At 41.3% G+C, this 24,396-nt stretch overlaps 1 protein-coding gene across 6 annotated transcripts in view; it reads right to left on the bottom strand.

The window, feature by feature from the left end:
* The window catches only part of Kcnk2 (potassium two pore domain channel subfamily K member 2), a 197,612-nt gene that overhangs the window by 52,068 nt on the left and 121,148 nt on the right, over positions 1 to 24,396 (bottom strand). For all 6 annotated transcript variants that reach the window (XM_076548186.1, XM_076548187.1, XM_076548188.1 and 3 more), the window contains 2 exons: positions 4,705 to 4,865; positions 1,342 to 1,528 (listed from right to left, as the gene is read on the bottom strand). In XM_076548186.1, coding sequence (XP_076404301.1) covers positions 1,342 to 1,528; positions 4,705 to 4,865 — 348 coding nt within the window. The remainder of the gene's footprint in view (positions 1 to 1,341; positions 1,529 to 4,704; positions 4,866 to 24,396) is intronic.

The raw sequence follows: 24,396 nt of genomic DNA on the forward strand, positions 1-24,396 counted from the left end.
TGCCTAATGTATTTTCCATCACATCAAACTGTAGTTATAAATTCATTAGTGGTTCGAATTTGGAGAAATCTCATTAAAATGATCCCCAGAGCGTCATCCATGCATTTATTTTTACTACCACTATTAATATTGGTGCTGAAAGATCATTCAATCAGTGAAGAGCATGGGGATATGAGTGAGATCCTCGGCATCCATGTAATAACAATAATAACAAAATCTAAGCATGACTGATGCTCCCGCAATCCCCGAGCTGGCAAAGCAGACACAGGAGGTCTCGTCCCTTGCTGCTCTGGCTGACTCCAGGAACTCCTGGTTCAGTGGACGATTCTGTCTCAAACAATACAGTGGAGAGCAGTCAAGGAAGACACAATGGCCTGCACATGTACACACACAGATGTGTCCACATACACACGAACACATACAAAGACTTGAGCTGGAATAACACCACCGAGGAGAGCGAGGTCTGAACGAGTAAGACAGGAACAAGAAGAGAACAAAGAGCAGTCACTACATATAAAAAAGGACAAATCAGATCACGTGAATGATGTAGATACCATGAGACCCACTTCAGCTGGGGTCAGAGCTACCGCCCTGTACTGAGAATTAAACCTTCCAGTGTCATAGGCAAAAGAGGACCTTCAGTGGCCAAGAATAAAATCACCATCTGAAGTTGACAAAGTTTTACAAACTAAGGCAAAAGAAAGTAAAAAGGACAAAGAGGAGATGAACTTTCTTATACCACATAAATAAGAGGTAGATATTTGGTTTTCAGAATTAACCTAGAAATGCAAAATTCTATACAACCAACCGTTTATACTTATTTCACAAAATACAACACAAGTGAGTTCAGCTTTATCCTTCTGTTGCCTCCAGAGTAAAGGAATCACTATTCATTGGGCTGCCCCTTTTAGGGGTTGGATCACGTCCTCCCCAAAGACATGTTGAGGCCCCAACTCCCATGTACCACAGAACGTGATTGTGTTGGAAACATGGTCCTTGCAGGTATCCTTAACAAAAATGAGCTCAAAGAGGAGAAGGGTGGTCCTTAACTCAGTGACTGAGTCCTTAGAGGAAGGGGAGAGTTTGCACCTAGAAACACAGGCAAGAGGGCTGCCACGTACTGGCAGGTCACAGGAGGCCCCAGTCACTAGCGAGGGACAAGGAATTGTACCCAGAGTCCCAGAGGGGTCCAGGAGCTCCCTCTGTTTAAAGCCACCTAGCTGTGAGCCTTTGGCATGACAGCACAGTCTCACATAGCCTTGTGTTCCAATTTAAACCCACGAGAGCCTTAACTAATAGACTTGGGCTTGGAGAGCAGCCGCAGCACAGGAAAAACCTTACCTGCCACATAGTCACCAAATCCAATGGTTGTCAGGGTGATAACCACAAAATAGATGGCGTCCAGAGCGCTCCAGCCTTCTATGTGCTTGAATATGACGGCGGGAAGAGCCACAAAGAGGACACAGCCGAACAGGATGAAGATGATGGTGGAAATTATGCGAATCTTGGTCTGACTAACATTCCATTTCTGCAGAGACAGAGTGGGGGGGGGGGAGACAGAGGTTACGGCCACGCCCACAAGAGCAAGCGACACAGTGCTATCATGTGAGTACCCTGCTTCCTGCCCTTCTGTCCTTCCTACTCAACTGCCTTTGCTCTTTAGAATTAAGTACAATATAAATAATTCAAAACAACCAGTGTCAATAAATAATGTTATTTCACACATATATAGCTTTGCCAAGGGTGAAATTTTTTTTCTCAGAATTATAGTACATTTGCTCATTTGCTGGGAGAGCATCAAGAGTCACTCACCTGAGCCACTTCATGAAATCTGTCTATGCTGTGGACACAAGGCTGACTGTGCACCAGGAACAGATGAGGAACATGTGACAACTGAGAAGCCTGGGCAAGCAGTACATAGTCACGGCTGGGAACTGGGAAACGTGGACAAGGATACTCAGTTGACTAGGACATGATGCTAAGAAGTCTGCCTTTCAGCTCCAGGTGAGTCAGCTGCCTGTGGGACTACAGCGCCATTGGAGCTGTAAGCAAGGGTGTGACTTCACAGCCCTGACACACCTGTCACCACAGCACCTGTTCAGTCTAGATCTTCACCTGCGTCTCCAGTAAGAAATCCCTACAACGTAAAGTATGGAATGTGTCTGTCTCCAGCTCTCTATTTTTCTTGTTCTCTTTTTAAAGCAAAGTGTCCCTATGTTGTAATCCAGACTTGCCTAGAGCTTCCAACTCAGCCTCCAGAGTGCTGGGATTGTAGGTGTGTGTTACAGTAAGCCAGGCTGGCACAGCTATCATGCATTTTTATTTACTGACTGACTCTGTCTTATGCACTGCAACAGCTGTAGATAATAGTCCATGCCCCATGCAAACAATGGGGTGATGAGATGGCTCCGAAGATAAAGGTGCTTGCCACCAAGCCCAGAAGACTTGAGTTCAAGTCCAGGACCCCCATGGTGGAAGGAGAGCCAACTCCTGCAAATTGTCCCCTGACCTCTACATGAGCTACTTGGTATTATACATATACAAATAAATAAGTGCAGTTTATTTTTTAAAAGGAAAACCATTTAATAATAATAGGCTGAGATCTTTCTAGAGATCAACATGCATGAAATCACAGATTGGAAATGACCACAGGGAGCTCTCTCATCTATCATCTTCATCTTATGGGAGAGACTTGAGTAAATTCATATCTTGAAAGTTGTTCCAATGTGCTTGACATCAAACACCATGACAATGAGAAGGGTATCACCGTGAAGGTGTGAAGGTTTGCAAATGACCTGTAGATACCTGGTGTGGCCAACACTGTGCAGGATGGAGTAGCAGTCAAAGGTTTGCTGAATGAGGGAATGAACGACTCATTATTACCAAGTTCATGCAATGTCTCTGCCTTCCTGATGAGTGTGAATAGCTAGAGAGTCTAACATGGAGAAGGAAAAGGCAAGTCCTACTTTGAAAAAAACCATGTCTCATCCACTGCAGTAGTAAAAATGCTCAAGAGCTAGCTTCAGTCTTAAGTAGGAAAATTCTCTAATGCTAAAATTGAAATGGTGAGTCAATAGTTTTATTTCACTGGTGGAACCATGAATATGTGTTTCACTAAAGCTTATATGAAATGACAAAAAAATAATTGAATGATAAATGCAATGCTTTGCAGTACCAGTGAGAGAAAATTCTTAACACCATGTGCAAATGCAACCATTGTATCCTTCCATGATTTTCTTCAAGGATACAAACTTTCAATCATAGATTCTTATTTTTCACTTAAAATTCAATAATAATATGTTTGTCTTTTTTGTTTGTTTGGTTGGGTTTTTTTTTTGTAGAGCCCTGCCAACCCTGGAAGTCAGCCAATCTGTAGACCAGCTGGCCTTGAACCTTGCCTCTGCCTCCCAAGAGCTGAGAGCCCGGATTATAAACAAGCACCAGCACCAGCACCAGCACCAGCACCACCACCACCAGCACCACCACCACCACCACCACCTCCCCCCTCCCTGGGCTTCAATAAAAGCATCCTAATTTTATCCACACACCTTCAAAATATAACACGATCCCAAACCCCTCATGTTTACTATCTTGGGTTCTTCTGAACTGCTGCACTTTGTAGATACATTTTGTTTGACTGAGTTCTACCATCAAGGTAGTTTGTGTTTACTATTTATTATTACAGCCTGCCCCAAAGGACCACATAACATATCAATGCCAACAGCAATGAAGACAAACACCAAAGCAATTTTTTGAAAATAAAAGTACTGCCAGCTATTTGCTTCCAGAATTCAGTTTTAACATTTACTGCTTAGGACAATGGAAAGGCATTGTTAATGTGGCTCAAACAGGAAAACAAAGATTTAAAGCTGGAGAGTAGTCTCAGCTGTTAAGAGCACTTGTTGCTCTTGCAGAGAACCTGTGTTTAGTTCCCAGCATCCACACAGTGGCTCACGACCATTTGCAACTCTAGTTCCAGGAGATCTGATACCCTCTCCTGACCTCTATGGACACCAAGCATGTACATGGTACACGGACAAGGATGCAGGCAAAACACTCATACACGTAAAAGAAATAAAACAGGGGTCTGAAGGAAATTTAACTACTTTAAAGGACATAGGTGGGACCTGGGAAGATGGCACAGTTATGTAAAGTGCTTGCCTTATAAACATGATGACATCTGTTCCACCTACAGAACCCACAAAACAAAGGCAGGTGTGATGGCACACGCTTGTAATTCCAGTGCCAGAGAGGCAGAGGCAGACAGTTCCTGAGACGCTCCATGGCCAATCAGCCAGTGAGAATCTGGGTCATTTAAAAACCTTGTATAAAAAACAAATTGAATGATACTTGAAGTGACACCCAAGATTACCCTTTGCCTTACACACACACACACACACACACACACACACACACACACACACACACACACTATAATTAGGACACCATACAACTTCAAGTGGAACCCAGGAAGGATATTATTCTGCTTTCTTGTACATAATTTTTTTGGTTTCTCTCAGTTAAGTATGTAAATAAATTAAAAATAGAGTGAGTGGCATGCTGAGGCATAGGACTTGCTATGTAAATGACAACTGAATTTCTAACCCATCTAAGGTGTTAGAAGAGGTAACGCACTAAAAAAACAGAACAAAACGAACAAACCAAACAAGTAAACAGATGTAGTAAGAAGTTTGTGGTACCCACAATAAACGTGTCTTCCACTTTGGCAATTCCTTTTCCAAATATAGTCCCGAGCTGATCGCCAACCCCAGCCAACAGAAAACCAAAGAGAGGAATTCCCAGCAAGGCATAGATGATACAGAATATTTTTCCACCTTCAGTTCGTGGGGAGATGTTTCCAAATCCTGAAAAACAAAAATGGAAAAATTCAGTTGTTCACAAATGAGTCATAGTTTAAAACACCCATCTCAAGCTTAGCGAGAAATCACTAGCTATTTATTGCAAGACATGGATTGTTTATTTCAACTGGAGAAGACTCCCTTTATAACTCTAAAATTAAAAGCGATTAAAGCAATTATTCCAAAAATACAACATACAGCTAATGTTTTGATGACACTTTGATCAGATGATGAAAAATGAGATGCTAATGTACCCAACCAAGTCAATATTTTCAATATTTTCTGTCTCCTGGGCATTGATAAAGCTATTGACTGATGAAACTTTCATTACTGTTTATAATGTACTTGGAAAGATACACTGAGAATATCCCAATGTGTTTAAATTATCTAAAGAATAAAGCTGTGTCTCAGTTTATGTCTTTTTACTCAATTACATTCCAAAAAATAGATAAATGCAAAACAACTGAAGTTCTGAAAATTTTTAAGGTTCAAAGATATGTACTGGCCACGACCCAGGCAGCTGCACTTCACTGACTTCATAACCACTGGAGTTAACCACTGATAACTGTGTGGGGTGAATCACCCACAGTCCCGGAAGCACAGGGAACACATCTATGATAGACAGATAGCAAACTAACCTAGAGTTTTGTTCAAAGTTTCTCTTATGGAAAAATATAAATAATAGATGACATATTGAGATTTGCTCTCCTGTTTTTGCGGCTCTCTGCTTGTTTTAAGATGATAGTGGCTTTTGTTTTTTTAGGTTTTGTTTTTTTAGTTTGTTAGGGTTTTGTTTTTTTTTTAATCTATTAACATTCTGTGGAACCACTAATGGGAACATCTACAGAAGTCTCTCCGGTCTTTGTGTCAGAAGAAAGCTGTGAGTACAAGCTTTCCCAAGAGTTCTGTACAGCTAACTCGACAGCAGGTGCTGGGAACTGAGAAGCAGAGGGGCAGCTACAAACTGGTAGATGTTATGAAGATTGAGAACACAGCTCTGAACATCATAAGATTAAAGAACTCAGTAAAGTGTCAATACAGGACAGCCATCCGTCAAACATGGGACGACCCTGCACAGATTATTTCCTCGGCTGTTAAAAGGGCATGTTGTTATTACACACTTCCTCAAGATGTAAGAAATAAGTAAAGTACCACGTGAAAGGTCATTTGTTAGAGTGACACAAAGGAGACAACAAAGACCACGGAACTTTGGACCTTCTAGTGTAATAACCAAAGGGAGCAGTGCATGTTACATTCATAAACCTAAAACTCAGGAGACAGAGACAGACCCCTGAACTGGTATAGATTATGAACTAGATTAAATAACCTGAAAAAAATGTATAAACTCTAAAGAAGAGAAATCAAGGATGAAACTTCATAGAATATCAACAATTAAGACAGAGAAGGGGGCACTCAGAGCTTGGATTTTGTTTGTTTGGGTGGTTGGTTGTTTGTTTGAAATGAGAGCTCCTGTATCTTGAGCTGGCTTCAAACTAGATCGCCCAGGAGGGTGTTGATCTGATCCTCCTGCCTCATCTGTGAGTACTGTTCACACAGCACCTGGGATCAAACCCAGGCCTTCAGGATGCCAGGCACGGATGGTACCGCCTGAGCTACATCCCCAGCCCATTTACCCCTGTATTCTTTTGTCTTTCCTTTCATAAAAAAACTACTCTCTTAAATAACTGCAGCACAATTTTCAAGCTTGGGTAAATTAACATAGACACAAGATTATCACTAAATTTTACAGTCTACACTGAGATTTCATCAAGTGTTCTACTAACATTCTTTACCACAACCCCACCCTACCCCCCGCTCCATGTTAGTGTCAACTCAAGAGCACATACTGCATTTGATTGGCATGTCTTGGTCATTCTCCTCAATTATCTCCTACCTTTTCACCTACAATGAAAAGTTCATACTCAAAGTGTCCCCTTGAGGAAATGAAGGATTTTGGTATGGCTTAGACTTGGTTAACAAGACTGATAAAGAAGACAGCCAATCCAGCCTCAAAATGGTCAAAGAACAAGAGAACTACCCATGAGTCAAGCTCTCTCGAAGGTGGTGGCACCGGACCTTGGAGTGGGGAGTATGAGTTCTGTGGTACACTGAACAGGCTTGGGATGAGACTATTAAATTTTTAGGAATTTCCCAAGTCGGGTGAATTCACCTTAACAGCTTGAAACCATCTCTAGTGGGAATATTTTCATCAGAGAAGTTGGCAAACACTGTAACTTACGTCTCTTTTCCTTTTCTCTGGCAGGTACTATTTACATCTGTCAACCTAATACGATCTGGAATCACCTGAGAAGAGACTCTTAATGGGGGACTTTTATTTTCTTTTTAAGATCAGGCTGGCATGTGGGTATCTCTGTGGGGATTTGTCTTCACGTGGTTAAATGGGGTGGGAAGACCCAACCCACTGTGGGAAGCACCACTCCCTGGGCTTACATCCGGAACTAGGTAAGTGTCGAGAGGGTAAGACGGGCAATTGGCATGCAGGCATTCATTCACGTCTCTCTGCTCTACTCTCCGCTGATGTGTTATGACAGTTTTGAATCCCCCCAACGATGGACTGTAAACCTGAACCTGTGAGATAAGATAAACTTTCCTCCCCCAAACTGCTTTTGTAAGGGTATTTTATCACAGCACCGGAAGTGAAGCCAGGACGCCATTCCAGCACTGAAGAAGACACAATGACATTCAAGGGACTTGTGGATCATCTCATGCAGAGAGTGGGATGGAAGCCAAGCTAGCTGTCAGTCACCTTGGGGTCTATCGGAACTGTTCTCTCTTCTCCATGCTGCTCAGGAGCAGGGCCTTCCTGGAAAGGGAAGTCCACCTTACCTGGATCATCTAGTATGAGGCCCGTGTCTGCCACTCTCGCTGAGGCTTGGGCCATTTTTCTCATTAGAAGTTATTTGTACTAAAAATAAATGACCCCTCTTCCAGTACTGCAGGGCTGTAATCATATAACTATTTGCAGCATCAGTCCATCTTCTATCATCTGACTTCCTATTTAATAAGAGCACAGACTCAATTATCACAGAGAGAAGGAGATGGATTGATGGATGAATAGAAGGAGAAGGGAATGAGCTGAGAAAGAGGGAGAGAACAATTACAGTTTTAAACCCTCACTAGAGGACCCTTGGCTCAACTGAGACATAACTGAAAACCAGCTGACAGGGTGACCCATACATGCCAAATCTCAGCTCTTAGAGAGTAAAGACCTCTGCTGGCCAGTGTCAGCTGTCAACCTGACTCTAGGCTCACCTGGGGCACAGGCCTCTGGGCGAGCCTGTTGGAGGATTATTTTATGTTAATTGATGTGAGAAGTGGCATCTTAATTGTGGGTGGAACCATTCCCTGGGCAGAGGATCCTGGGTCATATAAAATGGAAAAAGGGGCATGAGTGACAGCATGTGTCCACTCATCCCCTGGCTTTCTGACTGTGCGTGTGACGTAACCAGCTGCTTCAAGATCCTGCAGTCTTGACTCTGCCACCATGTTGAAACCTACTACCGTAGAAGGTTATATGTGAATATATTTATATTATACATATATAAAGGAGCTTAAATGGAGTTACCCTGTAATAGGGGAAGGGGATGCAATAACTCAACTAGACACCACACACTGCCAAACAAAAATCCAGTATCAGGAATTAGTTCTCTTCTTGAATTGTTAGCCAATGGGGTCCCATAGACCCTCAAACCCAACAAGCTATTGCCAATGCTATTGATTATCCCCCACACTTGGTAAAACCCCATTGCTGAAGACATCACATACTTGAGTCATAGGGCATGGAGATATAAAACTGGTACTCACTGGGAAGCTCCATCCCTACCAGCTAGCTTTCAATGTACTAGAAGATGCTATGTACGCTCCTGGAGGAGAGAATTAATCATCAACCTTACCCCAGAATGACCCTCTCAAGCTCTAATAATGACCTGCCTAGCTAGACAAGTCCACTGGGGCAATAGTGCCATAAATTTCATGAGAGTAACCAACCATTTTTTTTGGTTGGATTTAAGTCCAGCCCCAGGAGATGGAACTCATACCCAAAAGTGTCAATGAGGCCAAGAACCTGTAGCTCAATAGGTTATGTGGTATGGTGAAGAATCTACTGCTATTATTCGGTTAAATGGACAGAGCTTGAGATAATGCTATAACATAGACCAGTGTATCACTCAATTCTCATCAGAGAAGCTTCTTCTTATAGTAGACGACAATTAACCCAGAGACCCACAAATGATCAACTCATAAAGAATAAGAGACTTTAGAGTTCTCAGCCCTAAATGGTACATCTCTATCACATCTGGGACCCACAGGAAAGAGGCAGAAAAATTGCAAGCCAGATGTGGTAGATGACTTCAAGAAAACAGTGCTCTTCTGGACAACAGGGCAAATGCATATATGAACTCCCAGGGATTGTGACAGCACATGTAGGACCTGCACAAGTTCAAGCCAGACAAAATCCCAGCATGGAGGGGGCGAAGTGGGCATGAAGCCCTACCCCTAGCTTAGGAGTCATCGGCATTAGATTGCTGCTGGGAGAGGCTCGGTCCATTTTCCTTAGTGCTGTGACCCCTGGTGCATCAACCACAATACAAATCAGGCCTCACAGCCAGGAGTTTTAGCCAACACAAATTAGACTGGGTGAGTTTAAAGGAAAAGAGTGATAGCATGTGTGTTGGGGGGAGAGAACATGCATGCAAGAATGTATATGACCTTGGGTGGGTTGGAAGGTGGGGCTATCTTGGAGGAATTTAAGGAGGGTATGAATATGATCAAAATATATTGTAGGAAATTTTCAAATAATAAAAATATTATTTAAAAAGAAAGGAATATATATAAAGAAAGACCATGTAAAAATAAACTCCTTGAGTAATTAATAAACTTACTTTCTAATAAAAATTATTTGGTTTTAAAGCATTGTATAAGTTAATGACAGCATTTTATGGTTTGTTGGAATAAAAAGTAATTATCAATAAATATTTTAAAGAAGACTAAAGGGATATAAAATTTACTCTCAAATTAAAAAGGTTATCTATAGCTTGGATAATTAAGACCATATGGGAAATTAATGAATGAAACCAGAAAAAAAAAAGCTGAAAATTACTCCAGCATGTACATGGACTCAGTAGTTAATAAATGCATTTAACAATAATTGGTGCTCACTAAGTAGGGATGCAGTGAGTAGCTACTAAGAAATCAATTGTGCTGGGTCTGTGGAGATGACTGTGCTTGCTACACCAGCATGAAGACAGAAGTTAAAAATCCATAGCACTCATGCAAAAAGCTGGGCGTGGCTACACTCATGCCCAATCCCAGGGCTGTGGGGAGTGGAAACAGGAGGAACTAAGGCTAGAGCTAGCTGCTTGCCTGCCAAGTGCAGATTTGTTAAGAGAGACCGTCTCTGGGGGTAAAGTAGAGAATGGCAGGAAGGGACCACCTCACCACCTCCTCTGCCATCTTCATGTGCTCAGGGGTATGCATACATGGCACATACAAACACACACAAAGTAGTAAACAATGCCCTTAATTCACATGATGCATAAAACTATCAGATGGATTAAATCATCAAGTATTAATAATACAATCATACAAGACTATGATGAGGCAATGGAGTAATTTTTTTAAGTATCACTACCAGGGCAGAACCATGAAAGATTCATGACTATATAAAAAATAAATTACTATAGGTCAAATTCAAAAATATTAGGTATCTATGGACCCAAGGTTATAATAACTGTGATGGAAGGCTGAGTCTTCAAAAAACATCTCCTACCACTAGGATAGGCACAAAGGTAGTCTTTAGTTTAGAAATGAGCTGAAAACTTAATTCCCTGATCACCACAGAGACTGAAACCCTGAGTCCTTATAGACCTAGGACCTCAGAAATGTCAAACGCCTAGCATGATAAACTGATAAACTTCACATCCATTACTAGTTCTGTGTATTTGAGATAATTAATGAAAATCCCTCAAATGGCCAACTTTTGCAAACAAGTTCACCTCCATGGCAAGGCACCTGGCTGTCTGGCCATTGGAAACACCCTCAGATCACTTTCCCACCCTCTGTGAATGATTTGTTAAGAAACAAAGCGCTTAGACTCAGCAGCTGGAATTCACAGACTCTTGCTCGGCCAGGCCTGCTTGACTAAAGGGCAGATCCTGGAAGTCTCGTGTCTCTTTCCCAACTCCCAGTGTGGTCAGCGTGCCCTTCTTCCCAGCAGGGAGGACAAAGACAGCAGCAATGGACAACTCTACCCACATAAACTGCTCCAACGCTAACCCCATTTTAAACGATCTAAATCATTCTGAACCAAAATTTAGGAGTTTGGACTCTTTTATTCTAATTGCATGGAGGAAAATATTAGATCAGAAAAAAAAAATAGCAAAGCACGGCACCTCTGTGATTCCAGTACTCCGAGGTGGAAGCAGGAGGGTTGGGAACTATAGGCTTGAGTTATTTGGGAAGATCTTGTCTCAAAAACAAAAGTAAAGACAAGACCAAAATGTGTGCTATTCCCTTACTCTGAGAATCACTTATTATAAACGCAAGAGAAACACAGAAGGGTTCAATATCACCATTACAATGCACAGTAAATACTGTTTCAAGGAGTGCCATTGCTAGTCACCACAACAGATTAGCCACCTGGAATCCACCTCTGCTCATAAGCACCAATTCCTCACTTGTGCCCACCAGGTAACTGAAAGGATGGAAGATTGGAAGCCTGGCATCTCTGCTTTCATTCTGTGGCTATCTCTTATCACTTTGGGTCAGACACCTGCTTTACTCTGTACAGGTATGTCACTCACCCAAGGAGAGTCTGTCTTGACTTCTCTCATCCCCCTTTCTTCAAGGCTGAAAGTTAGAGATGAGGGTGACAGTCTTGCAGTCACCTTCAGTCTCCTTGTATTCCAGGAACAGCAGAACCTCACTCGACACAGTTAACCAAAATGAATAAACAGGACTAACCTTCAGGCAGGCAGTAACAGGTGCTGTGGGATGTCTTTCTGTGTGTTGTGAATATGTGTTGCTCTCATTGGTTGATAAAACTCTTTGGCGAGGCAAAATAAGGTAGGCAGTACATTCAAACTGAATACTGAGAGGAAGAAGGTGGAGTAAGAGCAGGTGCTGTGAGCCGCTGCTAGGAGAAGCAAGATGTGAGAGAACAGGGAATGCCGTAATGCCATGAAGCCACGCGGCAAAACATAGATTACTAGGAATGGGTTAAGTTATTAAGAGCTAGCTAATAATGAGCCTGAGCCATAGGCCATACAATTTGTAATTAATATAAGCCTCTGTGAGTTTACTTGTGACCAAGTCGCTATGGGACCGGGCAGGACACAGAAAAAGTTCCATCAACATCTGAGATTCCAACTTGGGGCAAGAATTTCCACTTAAACCTGAGAAAGCTTTAAAGGGGGTTCTAAAACAGAGCCAAGAGCAGCTTCCTAGCTGTGTCTCTCATGTGAGCCCTGATACAGAAATGCCAGCATGGCAGGTTTTCGGGCCAATGGGCTTGACCTACAGTATGGCAGATTCCTGCCACAGTATACAGAGGCGTCTCCAAGCCGTACAGCATGCTGCATGATGGATTTAGCTTTTGCTAGTACAGACAAAAAAAAAAAAAGATTTCTGGGATACATGCTGCTTGATGGAGGCATAGACCTACTGCTTCCCAGAGCTAGTGGTGAGCATGGCTCCCAGACTTGTTGGTAAATGTACCTCCCCCATGTTGGGAAGCTGAGTGGGGTGGAGTCAGCAGCCAGGGCTTCTGCTTTCATCCTGGCCATGCAGTTTAACAGTTTAAATCTCTCCTGGCCAGAAAAGGATTATAGATACACAATAAGACAGATTCAGACAGAATAAACTTTAAACAGTTTACAATGTATGTAAAAAGTATGTAGGCTTGAAAGAGAGAAGAGAAAGGATATAGATACTCATAAAAATAAAATAAAATCCTAAAACACAAAATAATATATAAAAAATAAAATAAGACACGTAAAGATGGAAATTACACAGAGAGTCTGGGTTATGATGTCTTTGGGATTTTTAACTAGAGAGAGACATTTGGCTGTAAAGGCTGCTGAGCTTCACCAATATGTATACTTTAAAGGTATCTTGACTTCAAAATTTGTGTCTAAAGATATGTTGCTTTGGAAAAAAGGTTCTGCTTTTGTTTCTACAGAAGATGAGAACCTGTGGATTCCAGGCTAATATGGTTTGATCAGCCAAGACACTCTGAAAGATTGATACAGTTTCACAGACTACTACATCCAAAATTTAACTATAATTCTTATTTTCTCAGGATCCCCATAAGATTTCCAGTGCCCCCAATCAGCAGGAAATAGTACAAGAAGCTATGCCCAAATTCCTAAAATATTGTTTATGAATGTTTATTTTTATTTAAAGTGGGTTTATTATAAGTGCAATCTCTTTCAAAAGAAGAAAAGGTGATATAGATATGATAAGATAAAAGAGTATATTTTTGAATCTACTTTTAAAGAGCAACAATTTGTTTGATATGTTTTACACTGCTCTGGCTTTTATATTATTGATACAAATTAAAAGTTAATTTTGTTATACTATATGTATATTTCTACTCTTGTTTAAGGTATTATGTTTATGCAACTCATTTAAAAATGTAATGTATAATTAAGAAATAAAAATTAATAGTCAAATTTATAGTCACATTAGTTAAGTTTTCTAGATATACAAAGATACATTTCAATTAGGTAGGTAATCTTCAAACACTTCAAAGACCTACAGACTATGGCATTTAAAATGTTTTAAGAACTTAGACTTTTCTAGACATTGAGACATATCTGCTCCTGGCAGCACCAATCTACTTCAGAGAAGATGACAGGCGTCAAAGAAACTCCATAGGAGTTTGCTTTCTTTATGGCAAAACTAGCCATTTGGGCAAGAAACTGTTCTTGCCTGGACTGCTTGACAATATGTTGTATAAATAGACATGTAGGATCCATAGGAAAGTGATCACTGAACTTTGCCAAAACAAGGCGAGATGGTCCTTCAGGTTCCTGCTTCACAGAAGAAACTGCCAGACATTCTGCAGGACACAGAGAAAAGCAACTGATGAACTTTGCCAATAGGCACGACAATCCTTCAAATTTCCTGCTTCACTAAAAAGTCTGCCAGAGACTCTTGGCCTGTAGGCTGAAGATGGATGTCCTAACATTACAGAGGAACTTTGAGTAACTGTGCAGGCAGCCAGATGTCTCTGTTATTTCTAGAATTATAGAAGCTGCTTGCAATGTACTTTCTGTTTACTTAAGCAATATAATATCCTTCTGGGGTCTTTGATGGAGTTGAAGACTAGTTATAATTATAGTTTTCCTTAATTATGATAAAAGGTAAATTAGATATAAAACTTTAGACTCATAAATATAGGATAGATGATAGAATATTTTCTTTAATTTTACCAAATACAAATAGACTAGATATTGTAACTGTAATTCTTGCTTGATAACTGTTTTGTTATATATACTTTTACTATGTTAAAGTAAAATTTTGATTAGACAGAAAGGGGGAAGTGCTGTGGGGTGTCTTTCTGTATGCTGTGAATATGTGTTGCTCTCATTGGTTGATAATAAAGCTGTCTGGACAATGGTAAGGAAGAATAAGGTAGGCAGTACATTCAAACTGAATACTGAGAGGAAGAAGGTGGAGTAAGAGCAGGTGCTGTGAGCCGCTGCTAGGAGAAGCAAGATGTGAGAGAACAGGGAATGCCGTAATGCCATGAAGCCACGTGGCAAAACATAGATTACTAGGAATGGGTTGAGTTAAGTTATAAGAGCTAGTTAATAATGAGCCTGAGCCATAGGCCATACAGTTTGTAATTTTTATTATTATTATTATTATTATTATTATTATTATTATTATTATTAATATAAGCCTCGGTGTGTTTACTTGGGACTGAGTGGCTACGGGACCAGGTGGGACACAGGAAAAGTTCCATCAACAAGCAGGTCTGTTTTTCTCCTTACCATTTAGAAGAAGAACCTAGATTGTGATAACACAGACCATACCTTCACTAGACTGCTTAATCAAGCGTATCTGTTGCTCCTTGCTCAAGCCTTCCTCCATATAAATGTAAAGCCCACGTTAGAACTGTAAAGATGAACTTGGGGTCACTGAGCCTCTTTATCTGATCCTAGCCTTGAGATGTAGTCATTAAATCTCCCCTCTGCTTTTCACAGTTCCTCAGCTTTAATTGCCTTACTGGGATGGTCCACTGAGACTCCCATTACTGGGGAACTCTCATAATAATGCTACATACTGAAGACACAAAGATAAAGAAAATATTCTTCTGAGCATTTCCAAATTATTTTTCAAAAATCAGCAAACTACATATGCCTCCAAATTCTTCCTTAAAGCCTTAATGAAGATAGACGAATCAATGAAGACTTCTCACATTGAAAATCAAGGGTGTCCATCTGCACATGAAAAAAATCTCCTCATTGAAACACCATGATTAAATAGCTGTAATGCCATGTTTAGGTACATTTTATTTTAATCTCTGAAATGCAAGCTAACTTATAAGCAGAGAGGAAAATGTGTTTTGCATTTCCCTACTGTCGATCATGGTGTATCAACCATGACATAAGAGGAGACTCAAAGAAACAAATGTTCAAGTATCAGTTTCTATTAATGTCTACAAAATTTATGTGCAGATATAATGTAATTGCAATAAATATGGGAGCCATTTTAAAACTTAAAAGTATAGTAATAGTTAAGAAATATTTGGAAAACAAAATGAATGAGGTAGAAAGATTCCTCCTACATAGTACCAGGACTTAACTATTAACTATTAAGAAGCAGTGTGATTTATATGATGCAGTCCTGAATGGCAAATTAGTCCTGGAAATGGAAGGTAATAAGAAATAACAGAGATCTCAGAAACAGACCCAAACACCTAGAAGTATGAGCAGCTATCAACTAGTGAAGGAACAAGGGTGACAGTAGCCATGCACCAAGATGGGCAAGGGCTTCTTTCTCACTTTCTGTCATGTGTCTCATTCAACAGCAGTGACAGAAATGGCAGGAGGAACTGGTAAGACTGGATGAAGTTGCCTGTACACCATTGCTCTCTTCAGACACGCCTGCTTAGCCCTGTCCCCAGCCTGGGGAGTGCAGCTCTCGCCGCTCATCAGCAGATGGAGACCACTGCAAAGTTCCATAACTGGTCCAAATACAGAGACTAGGTGACACACCCACAGTGTGCCTAGACCCAAGGCTCAGGGGAAAATCACAGAAGAGAGGCGGAAAGACTCTGAGAGCCAGAGCACAGCATCTGACCATGCTGTAAGGGACGGCGTGACAGGGAACTTTACACTCATGAAATCTCATCACCGGGGTCACTAAGCAAGACCTGCACAGTGACAACACCAGTTGAGTTGACAACTTGATGGGGGTGGGGGGATCTCACAAGGTCCCACTCCCAAAGAGAGAGCTACAGACAGTCAATGGGTGCTGAGAGAGGGAGAATCAGTTTTATCCAGAGACAAGCTTCCTGATAGACTGTAATCCTAAGTGGTCAGCTCTAAACACATAGACATAATGACTGACATTAAGTGGACTTATCAGGCATATGTGTGTATGTGCATATATACATATATGTATATGTATGCATATATTAAATAGTAACAGTTAAAGAAGAGGTTATGAATTTGAGAGGGGGCATGAGAGCAGTTGGAGGAGGAAGAGGGAGGAGAAGTTATGGTGTACATACAGTTCTCACATATGAATTCCTAAAAACAAAAAAAATAAATAAATAAAAACTAGAAGTAGAAAATGATTGCCTTATCATGACAAGGGCTATCCATATCAAAACACTTAATATTATATAGAAGATTAAAGTGTAGCTTGAGAATTCCCTTAAAGTCTGGGAAAACAATAGCCATTTCCCAACAATTATTTATTAGGCTGAATGTTCTAGCAGATATAATGACAGAAAATATTAAAAGGAATAACTGTTATAAAAAATATGTCAAGCAGATTAGTTGTGGGTGGAATTTAAATACACTGTAAATAAAGGAGAATATTCAAAATTGTTAAATCAGAAAAACTTAGTAAAAAGCTGAGTGTATGAAAAACACAAAACAAACCAACAGCATTTTAGTATTTGAACCTTTTCTTATACATGGAATAAGATGTAAAAATACTTCTTTAAAATGAAAGGAAGCATCAAAGGCCTATAAAGACATATACAAGAACTGCAGGCCACAGCTTGATCTAGGGGAGGCTGGGAGGGAACAGAAGGGAAAAGAACAGAACAAGGCTGGGGTGGCGGCAGTCATCAGTTTTTAAAGGTATCATTAAAACAAGCAGGACACATCAGGTGGAAATTGCATAATTATTCATTAGTAATCCTGGGGCAATTGGTTACAATGTCAGAAAAAAAATACTCAACCTGTGTATCTTCACAGTACCAGGGTGAAAAACCATTAACAAATCAGATTTTCCATATGGTCCCCTACTGGTTTCCCCTGTTCGCCTTAGATACACACCTCCCCATCGCTCCTCACCGGGCTTGTGACTAAGAATCATCCGTTATTGGGTTTGACATCATGCTACACACACTCCCCAGACCAGACTGAGCTCACTATCCCCTCTCTAAGACCTTTCTCACTAGATGAATTAGAAGTTGTGTACGGACAAGGGCCACATTTTGGCTACCACTCTGGCCGTAACCAAACACACTTGCCACTTCTCACAGTTCCCAGCCTGTCATCTCCGCCTCACTGGCACACTCTCTTCCTTCTACTGGCCTCCCTTCTGAGTGTGATATTTTCAAGAGGACTTTGACCCAAAATGTTGTCACACAGCCATCCTGCCATAGCTGCTAGGGAAATAGTGGACGTGGGGAAAGATGTCACATGAAGCTACCTCACCACCGACACACGTTTGTGACTCTCAACATCTACTCTGCGCACAGGTTTTACTTGTACTTCCAGTCTATTGTCTGAACTTCTTGACTTCTGGGGTGGTATTGTGCTCCCCAAAATATTGTGCACCCTAATAAACTTATCTGAGGTCAGAGAACAGAACAGCCACAATATAAAACATAGATGTTAGGCAGCGGTAGCACACGCCTTTAATCCTAGCATTCCAGAGGCCGAGATCCACCTGGATTTCTGTGAGTTTAAAGCCACACTGGAAAGAGCCAGGCATGGTGACTCATGCCTTTAATCCTAGAAAGTGATGGCAGAAAGCAGAAGGGTATATAAGGTGTGAGGACCAGGAACTACAGCCTTGTTAAGCTTTTAGGCTTTTGAGCAACAGTTCAGCTGAGATTCATTCTGGATGAAGACACAGAAACAGGATCAGTTGAGGAATTAGCGAGGTGAGGTGGCTGTGGCTTGTTCTGCTTCTCTGACCTTCCAGCGTTCACTCCAATACCTGGCTCCAGGTTTGTTTTTATTAATAAAACCTTCTAAGATTCGTGCTACAGAGTTCTGCTTCCTCTTTAACAATAACTAGACTACAGCCAGGTGTGGCAGTGAGGACCCAGGCCTGTAATCTCAGATGTGGGAGGTAGGGGCAGAAGGATCAGGAGTTCAGCATCGTCCTTGCCCACACAGCAATTTCAAGGCCAGTCTGGACTGAATGGGAACTGGTTTCAAAACAAAAGCCTGAAAAGTCCAGCTGGCTGATGTTCTCCTCTTCATCGTCAGTGACAGCAGTAAGTACCGTAGTTTACTTTGTTACATTTCTCTGCAGTGGCCTTCAGTAAGACCCGTAGATTCCATTACTAGCACATCTGTATAGATCACTCTTTCATAGAGACTTCCTCTTCTCCAACCTGACATTCATGGAAGGCAGGCCCCAAATTCTGTGACATGCTAGACAACACCCTACATGTCCCTCACATGCTCACCAACATGACTGTGACACACTCAAACTAGTCTCCAGTGACCAGGATCATCTAACTCCCCAAAGTCACAAGCCATCGTGGCTTTGTGGGCAGCATGGCTGGACCCTTTCCATCACAATCCTTCCATCCCAGCCTCACAACTCACCTCCCTGTTCCCACACTGCAGGGTACCAGAGCAGCCTGCCTTGGTCCTCTCAAGGATCCTTGAGTCCATCTCACAAGAGCTAACACTCTTAAAAGTACAGCTTCTGTTTGGTTAGTTTGGAGTTCTTACAGCCCTGAAATATCCCAAGATCTTTTAGTACAAACCCCCACTCTTTACATCCCAGCATGTCCAGGTGGGTCATTATTCTGCTTCCAGTAACACCAAGCCACCATTATTCCCTGGGAGAAATACGCGGAACTCTCCCAATTCCTTAGTCTTTTACAGCATTGCTTCTTCCAGTGGCCTTTCTCTTGTTGTGATGAAGTGTTGTCCTCTGTCCTTTCTGCCTTCCTCACACACAGTAACTTCCAATGCACAGCTATGCCCCCCCTTTCAACCAGCTGGGCCCTTAGATTCTTTCAATAAACACACAGTATCATTCATTTTCCTTATCGCTGTAGGCAAACACCTGGCAAGGTTTATTTGGTTCACAGTTCGAGGGAATACAGTCCATAATCTCAAGAAAGGCACAGCCATGAGATGGGCTCATGGCTCTGACCATGGAAGTAGAGGTGGCTGAGTGAATGTCCTCTGCAGTCAGAAAGAGTTCAAGCTGTCACCCAGGCTGGGATATAACCTTCAAGGCCACCCTCTCAGGGACCCACCTCCTCCTGTAGGACTCTACCTCTTAAAGGTTCCATGATCTCCCAAAACCATGCCAGCAAGTGTTCACATATTGTGTTCACATTTATGGGTCTATGGGAACATTTCACATGCAAGCTGTAACACAGGGTTTTATCTAATTCCTTAAGGAACTGTTTGTTTAATCCAGTGTGAATTCTTGTGATTTTAGTACAAGTTCTTGGCTTTCTTCTAATTCACATACTTCCCGGGAGTAGGAACCTCGCTGCATTCACCTTTCCGTGTCTGTGTGAGTATGAACTCATTGCAGAGTTTCAAGAAAACATTGAGTTGGATTGACCCATCTACAGATACTCCTATTACATGCTTTGATCACATGGACATGCTTACATCCAGATAGCTCTACTGCTCTAGTTGTTTTTGTTGCTCTTAATTTTATTCAAGAGCCACAGAAAAGGCAATTTTTGGTAAATACAAATTTTATATATCACCCCAAATGTAATAATCAAAACACTATTCTAACACTCAGCAATGTAAGTAATTCTAGATATAGAAAGCCAATTTTGATATTTTAGAGCAAAAATTGTGACAATTTGGCAGTGAAGTGAGAGATCAGAAAAATCCAAATGATGCTTCATGAGCAGTGTAGGAAAAGCCAGCCTCTTGGGCATCCAAGGGAAACGTAGCTGTTGTATGTATGTATGTGGTGGTATTGTGTTCCCCAAAATATTGTGCATGCTAATAAACTTATCTGGGGTCAGAGAACAGGACAGCCACAATATTAAACATAGAGGTTAGGCAGTGGTAGCACATACCTTTAATCCTAACATTCCAGAGGCAGAAATCCCTCTGGATCTCTGTGAGTTCAAAGGCCACATTGGAAACATCCAGGCATGGTGACTCACACCTTTAATCCCAGAAAGTGAGCCTTTAATCCCAGGAAGTGATTGCAGAAAGCAGAAAGGTCTATAAGGCATGAGGACCAGGAACTAGAAGCTTTTAGCTGGTTAAGCTTTTAGGCTTTTGAGCAGCAGTTCAGCTGAGAGCTGTTTGGATGAGGACTCAGAAGCTTCCAGTCTGAGGAAACAGGATCAGCTGAGGAACTGGCGAGGTGAGGTGGCTGTGGCTTGTTCTGCTTCTCTAATCTTCCAGCATTCACCCCAGTAAGTGGCCTTAGGTTTGATTTTATTAATAAGACCTTCTAAGATTCATGCTGTGTGTGTGTGTGTGTGTGTGTGTGTGTGTGTGTGTGTGTGTGTGTGTGTTCTTCAGGGACAGGATCTCACTGTGCTGCCCAGGCTGACCTTGAACTCAAGCCCCTTCCCTCTTGCCTCACAAGTGCTGGAATTACAAGTATGTGCCTCCAGGCCCACCTACATCTCATCTTTCTGAAAAAACAAAAACAAAAAACAAAACAAAACAAAACAAGTAAGCTAGTTAAATCCAGAATTGTACCAAATGAGGAAAGAACTCAACCAAACACCAAAGAACAAACACAGTTGTAGGATATATGATTCAAAATAAGAAATCGTGTCTTCATAAAAGAATGCATTTATTTCTTCACTTTTTGACTGCTGTTCTCATATTGCTGATTTTCAGCCAAGATTCACACATGAGACCTTAAACTATCTGCCCCACAACAGCTAAATTACTGTACTGTGCGTTCTTAGTACAGTTCTTAGTTCTAACAAGTGAGGTTGGCTATGGTCTTATTATAGGGTTTGTAAAACATGAAGGAAGAGGCCTGTGGAAGAGATGAGAGGTCTAGGTCCTAAGGATGACCTTTACCTTTAACCTCAAGGCAAATTCTCATTGGTCGGGATCTCTGGTCCCTGAATTATCTGAATGATAGTATCCCCATCAAAGCCATCACTATGCTAGCTATATGCTCATTCCCCATGATAAAATAATAAAATAATTCCATCCCCAAAAGAGAAGTCATGAGAAAACAGCATTACTTATCGAATATGTACTGCCTCTTGTGTAACACTGGTGGTGCTAATTCATCTATATCCTTAACTTTTAAGATGACCTTATGAAGTTTCACAATGAATTACCCGCATTTTCTGAATATGGAAACTGAGGTTTGATGATGCCCAATAGCATACTGAATATTAGTTAACTAAACATTAAGGCTCAGATTTATTAAACTACTCACCCACCTACTTAGAGCAAGGGCTTGGAATCAAACCTACTGTAGAGGTTTTCTTCACTTACATAATGACAGGATTTAGATCCATACCAAGACATGCCATACAACAAACCTTTCTCAATGGAAAGGAATATACACATGTCAAAATTTGTGGATCATACTAACAAAGTCAGAACCTGATTTATACCGTGTGTGAACTCCATCATCAGCAAACCCCTCTTAGTCCAGGAGCCAGATGTCTGCAGTTGGAGCAGTATTTCACAAGATGACCTCCTTGCTAGTTTACAAGATGACCTCTTTGCTATTTCACAGGATGGCTGCCTTGCTATTTCACAGGATGGTTATCACTGAGAAAGTTGCTTTAAAAAAAAAAAAACCCTATGCATTGCAGAAACAGCATGCATGAAGAGATTTGCAAGAAGCATGGCAGAGAGGACCTAAAATGATTAGTTTTAAATGCAGTTTGCCACACCCTAGAATCATCTAAGAAGAGAGCTATCACTTAAAGAATAATCTAGATCAGGCTAGACTGTGGGTATTTGGGAACTTATTGTTAATTGACCCAATCCCTCTACCCTTTTCCTGCTCTCCCCTCTCACCCCTGCTGAGGGCAGCACTATCCCTAGGCTGCCTAAGAGTAAGGAAAGCTAGCTGTGGCATCAAGCTGACAGCATGGGTTTGCTTGTTTCTCTCCGCACTTGACTATGGATGGGACATGAAGTTGCTTGAGTTCTTGTTTTGACTGAGGTCCTTCCCCTAACACTCAGAGCATATGTTGACTATGGATGAAAATAACAATGGGAACAATGGGGATGTTAGTGACAGCAGAGCTTTCCTCCGTAAGGATGTTTGAGACTTGAGGAAACATTCTCTTTCTATATTCTTGCAGACTAAATCAAAGAATCAAATATGTGTGGTTCACTTTTCATTCCAGAGCCTAATAAGCAACATCAGCTTCCAGAACATCTCGTCATTAGCCAGTGGTAAACATAACTGCTATGTTGATAGGGTCACTCTAATTGGCATCTCTCACAAACAGGATGGCCAGGTAGACTCTTGTGTGAGAGATGCCTTATTACATTGCTACATTTCTCCACAAAAGAAAGTGCCATGAGCCAAGGCGGAAGGCATTAAATAAAAAAATTAAAAGTTTTAAATCATAAAACACAACCACTGAGATGGCCAGCAGAGTTTTAACCCCATCATTGCATAAATACCAAAGTCAGACTTAAGAAAATTGAAGTACAGATGGTAATTAGATATCACGGCTTGAAGAGGTAAAATGCAAACTTTCAAGTACTGACTGCTGACATTTGAAAGAATTTCACTTGAAACCCAGGTGTGAGCATCAGTCCTTGCCATAGCTATTATTTTAGGGCAATAATTCTGATCTTATCAACTCCTGTCAGTCTCAGACAAAGAGATGAAATGTGTTGAAATGTCCCCTACAGGCTCCTGTTGGAATACTTGGCCCCAGCCAATAGGGCTGTTTTGAGAAATTGGGAACATAGGGTTTGGTTGGGTGACACCAGTCATGGGGGACAGGCCTTGAGGGTTAGAGCTGAACCCTGCTTCTGGTCCTGGTCCTGCTTCTTAATCTACCAAAATGTGAATCGAGGGTGCCTTAAAATCTCCCACCATGGACAGAGGCACCCCAGCCACCATGGCTTCCTACCAGGAAGACCGAAGTTGAGAGCCCAACTATGCTTGGCCTCCATTAAGATACCCTACTGTGAGGGATGTGATTACAATAGCAAAGGAGCCTACCCATATTGATAACTAATCAGACACTGACTTGAAGTGATAGCAGTTGGGTTGTTCAGGTGAAAGTATGCACCACTAAAGCCATAAGGGGCAACCTCTATACCCAGATTAAGTGTGGTAGCCTATAGCACCTTTAAGAGGCATCTCTGCTATGAGATTAGATCTTGATGCATTCAGACAGAACTATGCTAGTTGAATTTTATGCTGGGTATAATAAGCCATTAACAACAGTAACTAATAACAAAACCCAACTATTTTTAACAATGCGCTGTGATAACAGCTGTGCAAAACTTATGTCTACTATCTGGAAGGTTCCATTTAATTTTTTATATCACAGTTGACTGTAGAGGCTGCAGAAAGCAAAATTATATATAAGGAGGGAACATGGTATACACTACATACTAGACACATTCCCTGTCACATTACATATCATTATAAAAGCCACAGCAAAAGGAACTCTCAGTCTGCTGTGACTTCCCTGTCCTTTCAGAGTTGCCTGGATTCTGTGGGCTACAAAGAAATCTGCACACTATATTTTAATCTTTTCTAAGCAAAGAGCTATCAAAAAGCACAAATTATCCAATAGCTTTTGGTGACTACTGGTGACCATGTGTCGTTACTTTTTTGATTAGTTCTGCCTATTCTAAGTGATATAATTTCCATCTGAGGGATTTGTTTTCATCTAGAGTTGATTTGCCTCAATTTCCAAAAGAGGGAAGAGAGCATGCTCTAAGCATTGGGGTTAGGAGATGAGGGGAGGCAAATCCACCCCATACTCTCTTTCAGAAAACACTCTGATTTGGAGAAACGTGTAGAAGGAACTCAGCGCTGACTGAGAACCTCCTGTGAACAGTGCATGGTGATCTGCTGCACATCTTGAGTGTGTTTTCCCAGTTACTTGTCAAAGTACAGAAGAAAGTATGTCATA

This window comes from Peromyscus maniculatus, chromosome 11, assembly GCF_049852395.1.
Source record: "Peromyscus maniculatus bairdii isolate BWxNUB_F1_BW_parent chromosome 11, HU_Pman_BW_mat_3.1, whole genome shotgun sequence".
Lineage (NCBI taxonomy): Eukaryota > Metazoa > Chordata > Mammalia > Rodentia > Cricetidae > Peromyscus > Peromyscus maniculatus.